A 16,780-nucleotide genomic window follows, 5' to 3' on the forward strand; every position below is an offset into this window, starting at 1 on the left:
AACAAAAATCGTAGTCATAGTTAAAATCTCAATTATTTTATTTTCTTTCAGCTTATCGTAGAATTTGGATGGGGAATAACACACAAAATATAATAAATAAATGGTGCCAAATTAAATTTATATTCCATGGTAAATTCGATCAAATTTAAAGCGGGTACTTTAAATCACTCTTTTACATTGTTTTGAATAAATATGCACTCAAATCAATGTGCAAGACACTCCGCTTCAAGAATTGTATTTCACAGTTAATTTCCCGGGGACGTTAATGCCCCATGTAAATACAGTAGCGAAGTATTTGTACTTCGTTATTTCCCACTAATGACGACCCTTATATGCAGGTTCACGTTAACCCTGCGTGTACATTTCCGGTTGTTCCGATGAAGGAGGGCGGGGCTCTGATGTCAAAACTGAAGTAAAAGAGGAAAAAAATTGGGGAAGCCTGCAGCTCGTTTTCATGTCGTCTGCTGCATCGAGGAGCCATCGGTGGTGCGTTCACGGTCGACGTACAGGGTGGGAGAACGCGCACTCCGCAGCTCCTGCCCCACACGGCGCCGTGAATTTCGTCGTCACGCGGAGGTGTCCCCCCTTTTGCTAGCATCTCTCCGAGCGCCAGCCGCGGTACTCCTCATCTTTTTCCTTGCTCCTTCCTCGCGCGACTAACGAAGCGGATCTGCCGAGGCCACATCGCCGCGTTCCTTCAGCGGAATCCACCGCGACGAGGCTGGGGTGGGGGGTTCTCCTAGCTTTTGACATTTGACAGATCCTCTTTGTGTGTGAGCGTGCGTGACTGCGCGTGTGTGACTGCGCGTGTGTGTCTGTGAGCGTGTGTGTTGGGTGGAGTCAACCCGGAATTCTCCAATTTGGAAAAAGCACAATCAGGTAAGCCTCCACATCAGTGATATTTAGGCAACATGCCCCCCCCCCCCCTTGCTATCTTCTCTCCAGACAGGCCTGCCGCTCGAGTCTATTGAAATGCTGCTCGTGTTTGCGGTGTTGTGTTTTGAATTCAACGAGACGGTTATCATAAATTAAGAAGGGGGAGGAAAGGCCCAGAATGGAGAGCAAATACATTGGCATCAGGGGAAGAACAAACCAAAAAAAGCACCATTTTGTGTCTACGGTTGCGATAATCATGACCAGACAAAAAAATATAAACAGCACCGCACCCATGATTATTAAACGCATTTATGATTAAGTGTCATTTCCTGGGGATGGTCTTGACCACGTCGTGGGGGGTCAACCTTGGGCCTGCATGTCAGAGAAGCAACATGATGCAATAATCTCACACTTTGTTAAACAGAGCTACAATATAGTGTCCATGTACAGCACAGTGAATGATCTACAAAACTCTGTGCAAATGCAATTTATTGCGATGTTTTTAAAAAGACAGAACGAGAAAAGAGAGATATGTGGTTGCGCGAGTGCACACCTTAGAATTTGGGATGTGTCTGCGTTTAGAATGAACCAATCACATTCAAATTCTTGTTAAATTGGAGCCAGCGCACACCTACCTGCCTCTGATTAACCCCAAATGAAGTTACGCTGTTCTAGTTTGCTTTCCCTGACATTTTAGTAGTCACATTTTACAGCACAAGCCGATTGTATTGTTCAAAGGTATCAGTCAGAGAAAAAGTCTGTCTCCATCAAGAAGAGAAAATATGTGCTGTAAGATGTAACAAAAATGTCAGGAAAGCCTACTAGAACATCTGAACTTTGATCGGATTTAGAATTTGTTTTAGGCAGTCCTAGTTTTGTGAAACTATTGTGAGCTAAAGAAGACATGGTGCCGCCATCTTATCTGTCCCCTCCCAGTACTGTCAGTTGGTACATTTTCTAGAAAGCCCGAACAATGAAGGTACCATGTAGCTCTCTGCCTATACATAAACGGTTGTAAAGCGCTGATTGTCAATACCCTAACCTCTGTTTGTGGGGTTGACAGGGAGCACCATGAAAGACGGCATCGCCAACAACAGCACAGCTAGCATCTCCCAAGCCAGGAAAGCCGTGGAGCAGCTCAAGATGGAGGCCTGCATGGATAGGATAAAGGTATGTCACTTAAGTGTTTTTCTCTTCTGTTAACACAAAGGATGTCAGCTATGACACTGAAACATGTGAAATATGTATTTGTCTGCTCCATGAAGGTATAGTAGTGTTTGAATAGTGGTCATGATTGTTGCTTGCCTAGCCTAGCCTAGCCTAGCATAGCATAGCATAGCCTTTCAAAAACCGTGTGAAAATAATTTCCTGTTATGGGAGCACATCTTCAATTATTTTTAAGTTAAAAACAAACAAACAAAACAATGAAATGGTTAAAAATGTTCATCTTTTCTTCAAGTTTATACAGTCATTGTTTTTTGTCATTTGTTTACCAAACAAACCCTTTTTCTCTTGACTGTAAAACAATTAAATGCTTTTGTTAGCTGCCTGTTTAGCAGTGGGGCTAATTTTACATAACGCTGCCATTGGGCTGAAACCTCTCATGTTATTATTATTATTATTTTATTTTAACAAATCTATACTATTGGTTAATTCACACATTTAGGTGTGTTTTTTTAAAAACACATTATAGAGTGTCGAAAATGGGTTTGTCCCTTTGATGATGCAATGTTAATGGATGAACAAACATCCTTTTTGGGGGGTTTCTGAAAAGTGCTACTTTTGGAGGTGTAAGGATTCTGCCCAATGCCAGCGATAGTCACCGTCCCCCAAACTGAGGCTTCTCTGGCCACGACTTAGTAGCTAGGCTTGGGGGAAATCTGCCATTACCAAACCACAGCCAAACTACACTATCAGAAACTATCAAATCAAAGCCAAAGGTAAGCAGATCTGCATGGAGTTTTGTTAAATGTGCAGGGTAGCATTAACTGACGGTGTTAGCTTCAGATAAGTGGCACATTGACTGGCCAGTAACGTTGTTGACGCAGAGTCGGTGTTGGGGTTATTTGAGGTGAGTGGTGATGAAGTGCTGCATCCATGAGTGAAAATACAATTACGGATTTTTGTTGGCTTCACAGTTTGCAGTCTCTATTTTAAACTTTGAGCTCAACATGCCCCTCCTACTTTGGGGTGTGTTATGACGGAAACGTGTCAGACATAACCTGAGATCAGTTTTGAATTGTAAAACAAACAAACAAAAAATACAGAAAGGCTTCTTTACTACAATGTTAACAACGGACCTTTTAGTCCCTTGTGGTTTTTAATCAGCCATCGTTTTCAAATGCTTACGATTAAAAAAGTCCTGTGATATTGTTTTGAATTGTGTTGGATGGAGAGACTTTAAAGTTTGCGTCAAGTCGTTCATTATGCCCTCCGCGTGCTCCGAGAAAGATTTCCCCACAGTGGAAGAGAGTTTGCTCGCATCAGCACGGCAGACGAGGCTGGAAGCCTGCCACGAACCTTCATCGCTACGCGTCATCTTTCATCCGTGCTCAGCGCTACTAAAGCTGCTTGCGAGGAAGAAAATCCTCTGTGCATCAAAAACATATATCTTTTATCCAGCGTCTCATAAAACATCATATGTAAAAATTCAATTGCTGTATTTATTCATAATATATATCATAGTCTTTATTTTTAAGCCGGTCAACAGTTCCACTTGTTTTATAAAACTCTCTAGTGACATTTTTCTACGAGCAAAACCGATACCATAAGCTAATGCGGCTGCTGGTCTCTCTTTGGTCGAGTAGATTTGTCATTGTAACTTCTGTGGATAGAAGTCTATAAATGACAAAAATAAATACTCACGCTGATCAATTATACCCCGCAGTCGCCATTTTGCTGTCGCATACCATTGATAAATTTTTTTAAAAGAAAATATGACATTTGGTTGTCAGTTACACTGTTTACATTTTCGGACCATATATTCATGACGACATGCAAATTACAGAGGAACCTGTTATAATACATTCATTGGTACCACGAAAATTTTGCTTTACTATCAAGTGCCTTGCTTGTTACGTCAGGAGCCAAAGGCAGGAGATAAAGCAAATACATGTAATCAGATCTCTTATTTGAACATATTATCTGTTAAGTATGAACACACTGCGCTACACGCCTGAACGTCCACCCCGCCCTGTGGCCTGGCCGAGGGTAACAACATGGCGTCCGTGTTTTCAGTTGGCCAGACTCTCTCTATATATACGGCTGTGATTCTTAATGTTGTACAGCGCCCTCTAGTGGTGCGTGGAAGAGTCACTGCCTCCGTACAGTTCAGCTAGAGATTTGTTTGGTTTGAAATATTTAGGGACATTTTGGTTAATTATGTGCTGTCAAGCTTTTTACACCAAGTACCAACTAAAAAAAAAAGCTTAGATCACCTAATGGCCAAAACTGGAAGACAATGTAAGTATTCATCAAAAATGAGTATATTTAATATCATATTTATCTTAATTCAATTTAAATAAATATCCATCCATCTATTGTTGATACTGCTTATTTCAGCTTCACACTTATGTTATTCCGATTATTTATTTTTAATCTCTTTACCTTTTTGTCCTCTTTTTTTTAACTCCCACATACATTTATACCATTCCAATTTCAACGTTCTCATGTTTTCCTTGTTAAACATACTTACAGTTTTCCCACAATGTAACTTTTGTATTTATTTAAAAAAATCTCATTAATTTTTGATAAATAAATAAACATTAAATGCATATGATGTCAATTTAAATGCAACTTAGGCAGTGATTCTTTTGGATACTAGAGGGAGCCCATGTACCGCAAGTGGTACTAATAGCACACTTTGAGAAATTTTCTGCGATACATTTTTATTTAATAATTACTTTTTTTTCTTTCTTTTTTTTATGTAAAGTTCAAACTGGGCAAAATGTCACAGTGGCTTACAGAAACATATTTACAAATACTACCTGCTATGGTTATACTTGGGGATCTAAGTATTTTGTATTTGCTGTAAAAAGTAGAATATAACGGCAGGTAAAGTGGCAAGTGTTCTATTCCCTGAGGTTTCCAATGGAGAAAAAGAAAAAGACGCAATCAGTGACGATGGGCTATTTTCATTTCCATCACATCTCCAGTTTGCATTTTTTCTCATCTAATAGCTTGTGAAGTGGAGGGCATGCATGAATGAAGGCAGAATAAAGAGCGGAGGCAGAGGAGGAAGCATTGTTGGCCACGTCGGCTGGTTTCTTTAGATTTAATTAAGGGACGTGAGGAAGCCCAAGTGTGTCTCAGTGACAAGAGCGGGCGCCTCATTGAGGGACCTTCTCATTAATCGCTCAATCAGCCAAAGGAACGTCAACTGTGTTAATTAGAAGGACACTTTCTGCATCGCAGGGCTGCAGTGTAATTACCAGCCAGTCTGGACTTGAAACACACACACACACACACACACACACACACACACACGCACACATTTCTCCCCCTCAGCAAAAAAAACCCCTACCTAAATTTGCACTATTATTCACTTTGACTATCAGAGTAATTATGCGCTTTATTTGCGTCGTAATGAAAGTCTTGGTTAATATTCCCTCTTTATAGAGGCGCGATACTGCCGAGATAACTAAATTAGGTCATCTAGGGCAATGCTTCCCAACCGTTATTGAACCGAGGCACATATTTACAGCCAATCACAGGGCACGTATAGAAAAACAACCATTCACACTCACATTCACACCTATGGGCTATTTAGAGTCGACAACTCAATTGTCATTAAGTTACTTCGTTTTTAGACAACTTTATCCTCTGGGAAAATAATGCTTTATACTTTAAATAGCTTTTATTAAAATATGACTTGACTCTGTAATATTACTGCTATATTCTCATATGTACTGCACAAGTTTCTTCTATAGGAATTATGAAGGGCGCGAATACCGATACCATGTATTGATATTGGCTGATACCAGTCCTTATTTCAAGATATCGGTAATCGCTGCGTTGGGCAATACCAGTATCGGCCTCCCTCTTGTGGCCAATTTATGATCAGGAATTAGAAATGAGAATATAAAAATGCTAGTAATTTCATGCCGTTTTAAGGAAAAAATGATATATTGGGATATGTAGGCATTGTTTCATTTGGAAATTTTATGTATAAAAATAACTAGTAGTATGGATGACTTTTTGAGTTGAGTATTCGTACTTGTATTGGTCTATGGACCATCCCTATATTCATATTATTTGTTCATATAATTATCATAAAACTACATTTCTCACAATTTTTTTATTTGATTTTTAGAGAACTTTAGTCTCTGAAAAATGGCTTTATTCTTGTCAAATGACATATTTCTGAAATACTACGCCTGTGTTCTTGTATAACAATAATATTTTTATATTTTTTGTACTAGGCCAACTTCATTCAGGTTACATTTATTTGTAGATTGACATTTTTTTTGTAAACATTTTTTCTTCTTATATTACTTTATTCTCATAAAAATAGGACTTTTTATGTAGTCGTGCTCCTATATTCTTTGTCCGATGATGCCAATTTTATGAATTATCATGTGGTGCGACCAAAAAGAACCAACCTATTTGGGACTTTTATTTTGAAATGTATTTAAAGACAGTCAACGAACGCATGGGAGCAGCTATCAGGTTTGTGCTGTCTCACAACTATGTAAACATTTTTTTTTTACACTTTTAGCAACTGGTATGTAGTGGTTGTATTTGGACATCATGTGGTATGACCTGAACATTTTTTATATTTTCATGATAATTTTACTTGTGGGGCTTGCTAGCTTGTTTTGTTTAGATGGCTAATTGTTAGCCTCATAACTTTGACTTAAATGTAAAACATGATGTAGTGTAACCATCATCTGCTGCAACCACTGTAGAAAGCTTTCATAATAGATGTATGTCATAAAGTAGTGGTTCTCTCCTGTGAAATATATTTTTTTGAACACGGTGTGTGGGGGGGTCGAATGCTGTGCTATCATCATTGTCTGATTTCTCAAATTTTGGAACTCTATTTGTATTTATGTGGTCTCTTGAACTACTTGGAAATATAAAGAGATAACTAATAAATAAATAATTAATTAATTTATTTATTTAAATTTATTAATTAAAGATTTGTGCAGTTCCAGATTATCAACATAAAATGTCATCTTTTTTTATCATAGTAAAGCTCTGTTCTTAAAAAAACAAAAAAAAAACTAATTTTAAATAAAGTTTTCAAGTGATTGACAGGTTATTCTTGGTGGCATGAGTTGGCTCAAACCATTCTGGTATGAGGGAGATGCTGAGTTTTTCGGACATAAATTGAATAGCCTACAGAATATAAAATTAATTTTATTTTTTAGAAATATTTACATATACTTTTAAAATATATTTTAAAATCTTACGTACCCCTTGGAGTGCCTTCGCGTACCCCTATTTGAGAACCACTGTCCTAAAGTATTGATGTTTGAAATTGTAAATAATAATACAATTGTAGATAATGGTAGTAGTAATTATAAATAATGAATATTTTATGTGTTTTTATAATACATTTTGCTGTGCTGGGTCTGGTATAACCCTTTTCCGTCACCGACCCTTGTATGGTTTTCTTGTATTAATATTACAACTTTATTCTTGAAGAACTGTGAATTTAATCATGTTGCTACTTCATGTATAGTCACCAATTTCCTTTCATAATACTCTTGACTTTTTTATTCTTATAAACATTGCATTTTTTTTATTGTACAGTATTCTCATAAAATCTTACTTTTACTTTCATCTGGAGATTTTTAAAGTATTTTTTTTAAACAACTGCAAATTACGACCTTATTTTCGTGAAATTATGTATTTTTCGTTTTAAAAAATCTGCATTTTTTTTCTTTATTATATTATTCCAGTTTTAAAAGTAAACACACACTGAATATTAGCAGCCAGCAACGTCACATGCGAGGTCTCCAGGCTGGTCCAGTATTATAGCAACTAAAATATGTTGGCCAGTTCCCCCATCCCATTGATGAAGTTGTTATTTTAAAGGTGACATATTGTTGCTTTTAAGTCCATAACATATTACAATGGCACATAACACAAGCCGCCCTATTATCCCGAGTAGTGCCATTTGCACTAAGGTTGTAAACACTCTGATTAGTTGACATTTAATAGCTGTATTGATCTTCCTCTCTGCTGTGTCTCAGGAAATACAAAGACTGGGGGGGGGGGGGGAATCCCAGCCGGGCTCGCATTTAGTGCAAATTGTTTTGGAAAGTTGTGACTTGTCACGTCCAGCAAAGAAAATGTCACCTGTTCTCTGCAGTAGGGAGCTGACCGGGGGGGGGGGGGGGGGGGGTTGCAATAACCATGTCAGTGCAAAAGTCAGAGGAGCTCTAAAGCAGAAGTAGTGTGTCGTGTCACCCGCATGAATAAAAACAAAGATGAATCAACAAGAAGGGAAAATGGATTCAATGTGGCTGCTTTCAGCTTATTACGTATTATTCATCATCCCTAAGATGTGGTATCGTGATGTCGAAACGCTATCATGTTATGTGATGGTAAAAATAGTCGCGTAATAATCATCCGTGCTGAAGTGCGCTCGCGTGGTTTTCACATGTTGCATTGAGCCCAACCGACAGGACATCAGATGTGCGCGTCCTCCATGGAGATATTCTTCGTCATCTCGCTCATGCAGCTGCTCCTCTTTCCTCCATTTTCCCGACCCCCCTCATCACCCCCTTCCATAACGTGCCACTCAGATCCTGAGTGGAAACCTGCATGTGCATCCACTCTCCACACGCTATAGCTTTCCAATGTTTTGTCGCTTTCCCACAATGAGAAGCTCACAATGCAGCACCTCAGTTTCCTAATATGGTGGTTAAAACGGTCAATTAACACTTTATTATCCTCTATTGTATTTTATTTATTTTGATGTATTTTTCTTAGGTTGCTAAATAGGATAACATCTTACATTAAAAAAAAAAAGCAGATATAGTATAATGAATAATTTTTTTTTTTACTTTAAATAAACCAATGCTAATATAGGTTACAAAATATTAGAAATACATTTTCGGGATAAATTGTACTTTTTGGAGTAATTTTATCAAGAAAAAAACGTTACTTTTACTCTCTTATATTTAGAGATTTTCTATACCACTTTTTTTCAGGCCGATACCAGTACAAGTATTCAACTCTTGCATAGTCACTGATATTAAAAAAAACGACATTTTATACATAAAATTTCCCCCCAAAAATATGACATTGATCATTTTGAAGAGCTATATCAGTACATCCCAATAAAGCATTTTTGCTTAGAATTGCATAAAATTAATGGCAATTTTACATTCTTCTTATTTCTAGTTCGTAACCGTAAAAGGGCCACAATAACAGGCTGATACTGGTATTGTGAGTACCAACACCTTGAAATAAGGCCACACATTGGCCCAAAACCAGCTGTCACCCAACTCTAGTTATATTGATCCCCATTCAGCTAACAGCTGTTATTTTTAACTATTGTTCAATATATTTTATATAATGTCATGTAAACTATTATGCAATGTATTTGTTTTGGTTCATCAGAGAGATTTCTGTCAGATGACTATTTCACCAAGCCAGTGTAAGCACAACACCCCCTGGCCTCACATTCAATCTGTTTGCTATGAAAAAGGAACAGCTACAGTATGTTAGAGATGTAACGATAACGGCGATATCGCGATATTAAAACTGCCACAATATATCGTCGTCGTCATGTTACGCTGTTAAAAGCAGCACATCTTTTTTCTTCTTTTTTTTTTTTTTAAAGTCTGGTTGATTTCCATTTGTGCAGTTCTAGCACCCACTGGTGACAAGTTTTTTTTTTTTAATGCAGTTACATTTTCACAAGGCATGTTTTGGCCCTTCTATGTTTAAAATCAACACTATTGGTCAGAAGGGGAACGTAATATGCTTGTGAACCGGGTCAATATGTGGAGGAACTCGTGTGCGTGCATTAGCAAGTAAATGCGTCAATATTAAGTCTTATTTGAGATTGTAGGTTGTTTATATGCATTGCTGTAATGTACAAAAGCACAACATTGTGTTTTTTTTTTTTTGTATGAGCTCTTTTTTTTTTTTTTTTTACAATATTTCCCAACCTCCCCACAATATTGTGATAATATCGTATTGTGATGTTTGGATATCGTTACATCCCTACAGTATGACGTGCGCTGTCATCTGTGTCTGCCTACAAGAAGAAACATATAGTACGGTATAAGCTGCAAAATGTAATGCTCTGTAAATAAAACCAACTGGTCAACCGTAATTAATCACTTATGCCTCGTGAGCTTATTGTACCTTTTCACAAGTTTAATAAAATTAGGGGTGTCAGGCGATTAAAATTTTTAATCGTAATTAATCGCATGACTTCAATAGTTAACTCACGATTAATCCAATTTTATATCTGTTCTAAATGTACAATAACAAGTTTTCATACTCTTGTTAAAATAAAAGTGGTAAAAAATATTTAAACTAATAAAAATATGGCTGCATCTTTTAGTCATTGATAAAGTAATTTCAGAATAATTCATAAAATTGAGTTAAAACAAAAAAAAAAGATGTACTGCACTGTAAAAAAACAAGTGTGATATTAATTTGTGTTGAGGTAATTTTTCTGCCACTAGATGGCATAATTGTATATGTAAGACGTTGGTGACAGCTCAGTGCATGTTTCTTATCATTCTATGAGCTACCTAATCTTTAACATGAAGTCGCTTGTGAAATTCTGCACGTTTTTAAAATTGTAAAATACAACTTGACCCCAGTCTCCACAAATATATGCATTATTATTATCATTACATTTATTACTGCTCAATTTTGACGTGGACGCGTCCGCTGAGACTGGAATCCCCCCCCCCAGTACAGGCTTTCCAAGTAAGGGGCGGTCATTAATTTAGATATTGATATACAATATTGGCTATTTGGGTACATGTAAGCTGCATCACTATTTTAAAACTGGTCTTACATGTGATGTTTTCTGGGAGGAGAAGCACATGCTTGTTATGTGCTCAGTGCAGGCATGTGTGAATATGAATATGTCACAGCCAAAACAACTATGAAGCGCCACAGCTGTGTCTTTTTGTGTTTTGTTGAGTGAACTACTTACTACTATTTATTCACTCATGACGTTTTTTCTATACTGTACTGTTAACTCGTTAGTCATTTATCACGTCTTTCATTATCATTGTTGATCAATGTAAGATGCAAATGTACTTTTGCACAAAAGTAGAATAAAGCATTCGCTTGGCTGCATGCAGGTCCTGGAAAAAGTCTTTGGACTGCTGATTAATTGTGATGTTAGGCTGATCAGGTCCACGATCTTTAATGTGGAGCTTCCCCTTATACATTTTTCTTAAGTGCCTTGAGTGATTTATTTACCCCCCCCCCCCCACCCCCACACACACAGTTTTCATCTCTATCCATTCGTCTCCAACTCCCGCGGCATGACCTGTCAATCAATCGTTCTTTACGACAGACAGATATGAAATTGGCCCCATGGCAGGAGACCCCAACACGCTCCTTCCTATCTCTTGTATTGAAGAGAAGAGCTAGTGCACATCTACGAGAATCCACGGGTAAAGATTTTTTTTTACCCAGGGCAGAAACCGAGATGAATATCTAATAAAAACAAATCAAAAATCAAAATTGCTCTAAAAACTAATTAAAACGAACTGTTTAAAGGAACAAAATGGACAACGAAATAAAAACATTAAGTGTCCATTTTTTTCTTGAGCCGGACCGATATGCATTTTTTAGGTCGATACCGATTTTTGGCAGAAATTAATCTGCCAATTTAAAAAATATATATATTTAATGCATAAGATTATTGTATTCGTTATTTGAAGCAAAAACGTTCCCGGAAGTCGATGCTAACTTCCTGTTAGCATTTAAATGGGATTCTCCCTTCGCTTTTAGCATTAGTGTTAGGCTCGCAATGTTTTAACAACGAAGCACGTTTTGTATTTAGATATACAGTGGATGTAATTCTTATCGTTGAGTGTTTAATTTTACAGTTAACTCCAACTGGGGTGTCATTAAACAGTTTAAAGGACACTTAGGGGCAACAGAATAACCAAAAGAATACGCTTACACACTTGCTAATGCTACCTAAGCAAAATGGTGCGTTCAGGGTACTTTCATAATAATCAGCCATATGGCCCAATTGGTCGATTGTTTTTGGCCGAATTATATTCGGTCGGGTCCTAATTTTTCCCACGTTCCTTCTTGTCTTCAACAGGTGTCCAAAGCCGCGGCGGACCTGATGGCCTACTGCGACGCCCACATACGCGAGGACCCGCTCATCGTGCCCGTGCCGGCCTCCGAGAACCCGTTCCGGGAGAAGAAGTTCTTCTGCGCCATCCTCTGATGAGCCGCATGCCGAGCGCCGCGGGCTGCGGGCGCGGCGTCGCCTGCCTTCTTTGTCTTCACCACACCTGAAGCGACTTGCCACGGGCGTCCATTCCGGTTTCGCCGGGTGGTCCCCTGGTGTTGGTCGGCTCCGTCCTGGCGGCTGAGGGGTGCTGCAGGGGGGCAGTCTTGTTCAATAGGTTTGTTATTGCTTTGTTATTAGAGAACAGCCTTGCTCAGTGCTTCATGAGGTGAGAGGTGTTTTTCTTTTTCTTTTTTTAATATCCTTTTCTTTAATCGTGCTCGATCCGATCTTGCCTCAGGAAACAAACGTGTGCCCAGTAAACATCTTTTCACCTGCCATCGTCTTGAAACGTCAGTGCCTTTCAGTGTGCGAGCTTTCAAGTCTTTTCTGCAGCATGCACTGAAAGCACCGGTAAAACATGACACCGGGCTCATTTCACTAATGAACTGTTGGATGAGAGTCTACTGTATAAAACTGGAGTGTTTTGGCGAGAAGCAAGCGAGCTAATCTGTTTGTTCAAGCGACACAACTTGTAGGCGCTGATCACTGTGCAAGCCTTTTAGTCCAAATGAAGTAATAAACCTTCCCTAGCGCGCCCTGATGCATTTTACCTTCGCCGTTTCTTTCCATTGACGCTTCAATCAGTCTTTCATCACATCCTGCCGCTTCCGATTGGAATACTTTCCAATTGCTGATTGCAGGACGTCAAGTGTTTTCTGGGCATGTTTCCTGGCTCTTTGTTTTGCGAACGGACAGGCCTTTGACGTCAAAGGGGAAGTCGATCCAAAAATTGTCTTTGCAATAGTATGTTCTGTGTGGCACCACTAGTCTAAACACGACATTCAGATTTTTCTGTTTCTATCCGTCTCAGGGGGGCAGCCATTTTGTCACTTGCTGTCCACTGAATATGACATCACAGTTGCTCAGGGCTCAAGTAACGACCAACCATGGCTCATTTTGCTAACGTCACATGACAAACACAAAAATAAATAAATAGGTGAGCCGTGATTGGTTGTTACCTCAGCAACTGTGATGCCATTTTCAGTGGACAACAAGTGACAAAATGGACGCCCCCTTAGTCCATGTTCCACAAACGCGATTAATCAGAATGCTGCAGGAATGCATAGAACATGTTATTATCAAGAAAATGATTTGGTTGACTTCCCTTTTAAAGCCAAATGGAAGCCTGCATGTTCCTCTGCTCCGGTATTGACCACCGCCTCTGTTTACAAGCAGCTGCGGGTCTTTTTTTCTTTCTTTCCTGTGTACAGTATGTTTCAGTGCCAATCCTTGTGAAAGAAAGCAGTGTCATGGTCACACTGCGCAAACGCACACTTCCTTTTTGTTTGTTTGGAAGAAAAAGCACACTGTCTCCTTTACATGGTATTTAAATAGCATTTACAAATTTTTATGATGAATTGTCAATGATTGTTTATTAATATTGTTATTATCAGTAGTATTAGTGAATATTTGTTGCACAGCACTGACTGCTACATGTGTAGTGTGTGCCACTAAGCTTGTACGATACCTACAGTGGTTCATTATTTACAAATCATGCAGTTATTCATAATATGTGAGTATTTTTAAAATACACAAAGGGTGGTAAATCTGTGAAATGTGAGGTACTTTCCTCTTGGTACTTGAAGACTTATTGTATTACTGATCAAACTTACGGGAATGATGAAACGTCCACCGTTTTCAGGTTATTATTCTTTACTTATGAAATAATGAGACTAGCCTTGGGGTGTCCTCACTGACCTGGTGAGGATGGTGCCAAATTTGAAACCATAAATATAACAGCTAAGGATGAATTTTGCATGGTTGTATGATCAAAACTAGAGAGAACTGTTATGATTTGACTTTACCAGGAGGCTGCTCTGCACATGAAATCACACCTGAGGTCCGATATGTTGACGACGTGCAGCTGTATTCTTAAATGGTATTGTTTTTTTTGTAAAAAGAAAAAAAATGCATTTAATTAGAAAGCTTTGTAAATCCTTTGATGGATAAATTAATTAAAGAAATGTATCAAATGGGACTCGTGCATTTTATTCAATGGCCACAAGTGGGCAACCCCACTAATGACTAAAGATTCTTAATTATATAGTTAAGACTGATAGAAGAAGCCTTTGTGTAAAAACAAGACATCTCGGAATTTAGCGACTTTTGCTACCAGTGGTTGTGATTTTCTAGCAATGTTGGAGAAATGATCACTTGTAAATGTAAACAACGATCCAATCCAAAGATTGTGTCAATGAATCAATTTATCTCCCCGTGGCTTTTTTTTGCACACAGCGCAAGCATGATAACTCGCTAATGACGGAGACGAACGGGAAAAAAAGCAGTCTCGTGGATGAAACATTTCCCCCAAAGAATTGATAGCTTGCTGATGTCAGCAATAAAGTCCTGATTTGTTCCCACTATTTCTGTCACTCCTCTCGTGTTGATTTATTATCTCAGAAGTCACAAGTGTTTTATCAAGCAGTGAACCAAGAGCTGCCGTTGATCGTGACAGTGCAGATAGATGCGTTTACAACATGGGACCGCCAAGGTTGAACGCGTTCTATTGCGGGATACTGCTCCACCATTTATTCAGATTTTGAAAAATAAGTATGAGAAATAATTATATTAATCTGTTCTGGACAGAGGTGGCAAATCCAGGTCCAGAAAGTAAACTCCATGCCAGAGTTTGGCTTTAGCCCCAGGTACTAGCTACCTAGCTAGCTAGCTAGCTCCCATAGTGCTCATTTGCCAGCTAGGGAGCTAGCTAGCTACAACTATTGCCACATTAAACATTTTTAGTGTTGAAATGGAAATGAAGCCTATTCTCTACTTTGCTGAAGTATTGCAAGATAAATGTTCTGTCATGATGTCATTGCATGGCAGTTACTACACTTTTGAAGTTTTGTAAGACTTCAAGAAATATATTTTTCCAAATGATTGCATTCCGTGTTGTAAGGAACAGGATGTGAATGATAGTGTCCTTGAATGGGAATCATGAATAATATTGTATTGGCATGTTGTTACGTGCAGTTCAAAGTTAGACAATAGGGGTCTTATCTTATTTCTGCAGCACTTCAATTGAACTGAGGATCCTGAATAGCACTCAACATATATATATATATATATATATATATATATATATATATATAAATATATATATATATATATATATATATATATATATATATATATATAAATAAGAGAGAGAGAGAAAGGGGGATGGAGGAATAGATGGATAGATAGAATTGTAGCTTGGAATATAATCAGAAGAGTATGACTATAAAATTACAAAGAGTCAAAGGTGAGACCACTATCAGCAAACTTGACGAAGACATGTCAAAGACAGAGTTGAATGCGGAATGAACTATTCTAGAGAAAAGTAAATCCCAGTAATGTTTATATTTATGAATATGAAAGCAATTACACAATGCGCAGGGAAGTAATCATCCCCAGGGCAGTAGGTTATCGCCCTTAGAATTGGTGCCAGCTCATTATTTTTCTAATCGAGCAGCAAGCCCTCAAAGTGTATTCAAATTCCATGAAATAGCAATGATTTCTGATAAGATGAATCATATACGCTTCCTGCAGGGTGTTTTTCAACTTCTTCCCCATTTCTACGTACTGAGATCAGATAAGAAAAGCTCCCCGCCTGCATTTCCTATTACACGAGTGCTGTGGTCTTGAAAATAACATTTGCACCTCCAATCAAGTGAGCGAAGAGCATTCCAGCGTGGAGGCAGACGCTCATGGTGGCCCTCGCCTCCGCTCCGGGACAGCAGCTGGCAGTCAGTCAGGAGGTATTTGTTTCAAACATCCCTGTCTACGCACAACACGTTGCGTGTGCAGCGTTCTGTGACCATCCTTTATAAAGGCACGACCTGTCGTGTGGGTTTTCATGACGAGGAATTGATTTGTTTATAAGGGGATCCTGGAGTTTTGCAAATATTGCCTAAAATGTCGAATACATAATAGAAAGCATGAAAAGAAAAAAAAGAAGTCATTTTTGTGTGGCACTATTTGTATCCATCTTTCAAAGATGGCCTTTTAAAGACGCCAACTTACTGATGCCCATTGAATTGTGGGCCTTTAGGATCATCTGTGTTCCTTTGCTTGTTAGCATAAAAAAAAACTCACAAAAAGGAATGAAAATAAAATACGCTAACCTTTAAATTAACTTAATTTGACCATCTCTTACTGGCCAATGTTTCACTAATTGCACAATTTACCATTCTTCTGCTGACCAAGTTAGGTATGGTTTTTATCTCATGATGAAAAAATATGAACAGCATGAGAAGAAGATTGTGTAAATGCCAATATTCTAATTGAACCAGGATATGTATTGGTCATGAATCAAACACTTGTTGTTGGAGAACAGGTAGTTGTAAAAAAAAAAAAAAAAAAAATTGGTTATTCCATTTGTAACTTTATATCAATAGTTTGATTACATTCACTTTAAGATGGATTAATTTGGATTTTGCTTAAAAAAGAGATATGTAAAGA

At 38.2% G+C, this 16,780-nt stretch overlaps 1 protein-coding gene across 1 annotated transcript; it reads left to right on the forward strand.

Annotated features, from left to right (window-relative positions):
• The first annotated feature begins 406 nt into the window (after positions 1–406).
• Positions 407–14,315, forward strand: gng4 (guanine nucleotide binding protein (G protein), gamma 4). Its single transcript, XM_086093735.1, has 3 exons — positions 407–879; positions 1,940–2,046; positions 12,143–14,315. Exons 2-3 carry the CDS (start codon positions 1,948–1,950, stop codon positions 12,269–12,271), a joined length of 228 nt encoding a protein of 75 aa, XP_085949861.1. The 5' UTR covers positions 407–879; positions 1,940–1,947; the 3' UTR covers positions 12,272–14,315.
• The last annotated feature ends 2,465 nt before the right edge of the window (positions 14,316–16,780 follow it).

The sequence above is a fragment of the Leptonotus elevatus genome, chromosome 13 (genome assembly GCF_054856555.1).
Source record: "Leptonotus elevatus isolate MCC_2025b chromosome 13, RoL_Lele_1.0, whole genome shotgun sequence".
Taxonomy (NCBI): domain Eukaryota; kingdom Metazoa; phylum Chordata; class Actinopteri; order Syngnathiformes; family Syngnathidae; genus Leptonotus; species Leptonotus elevatus.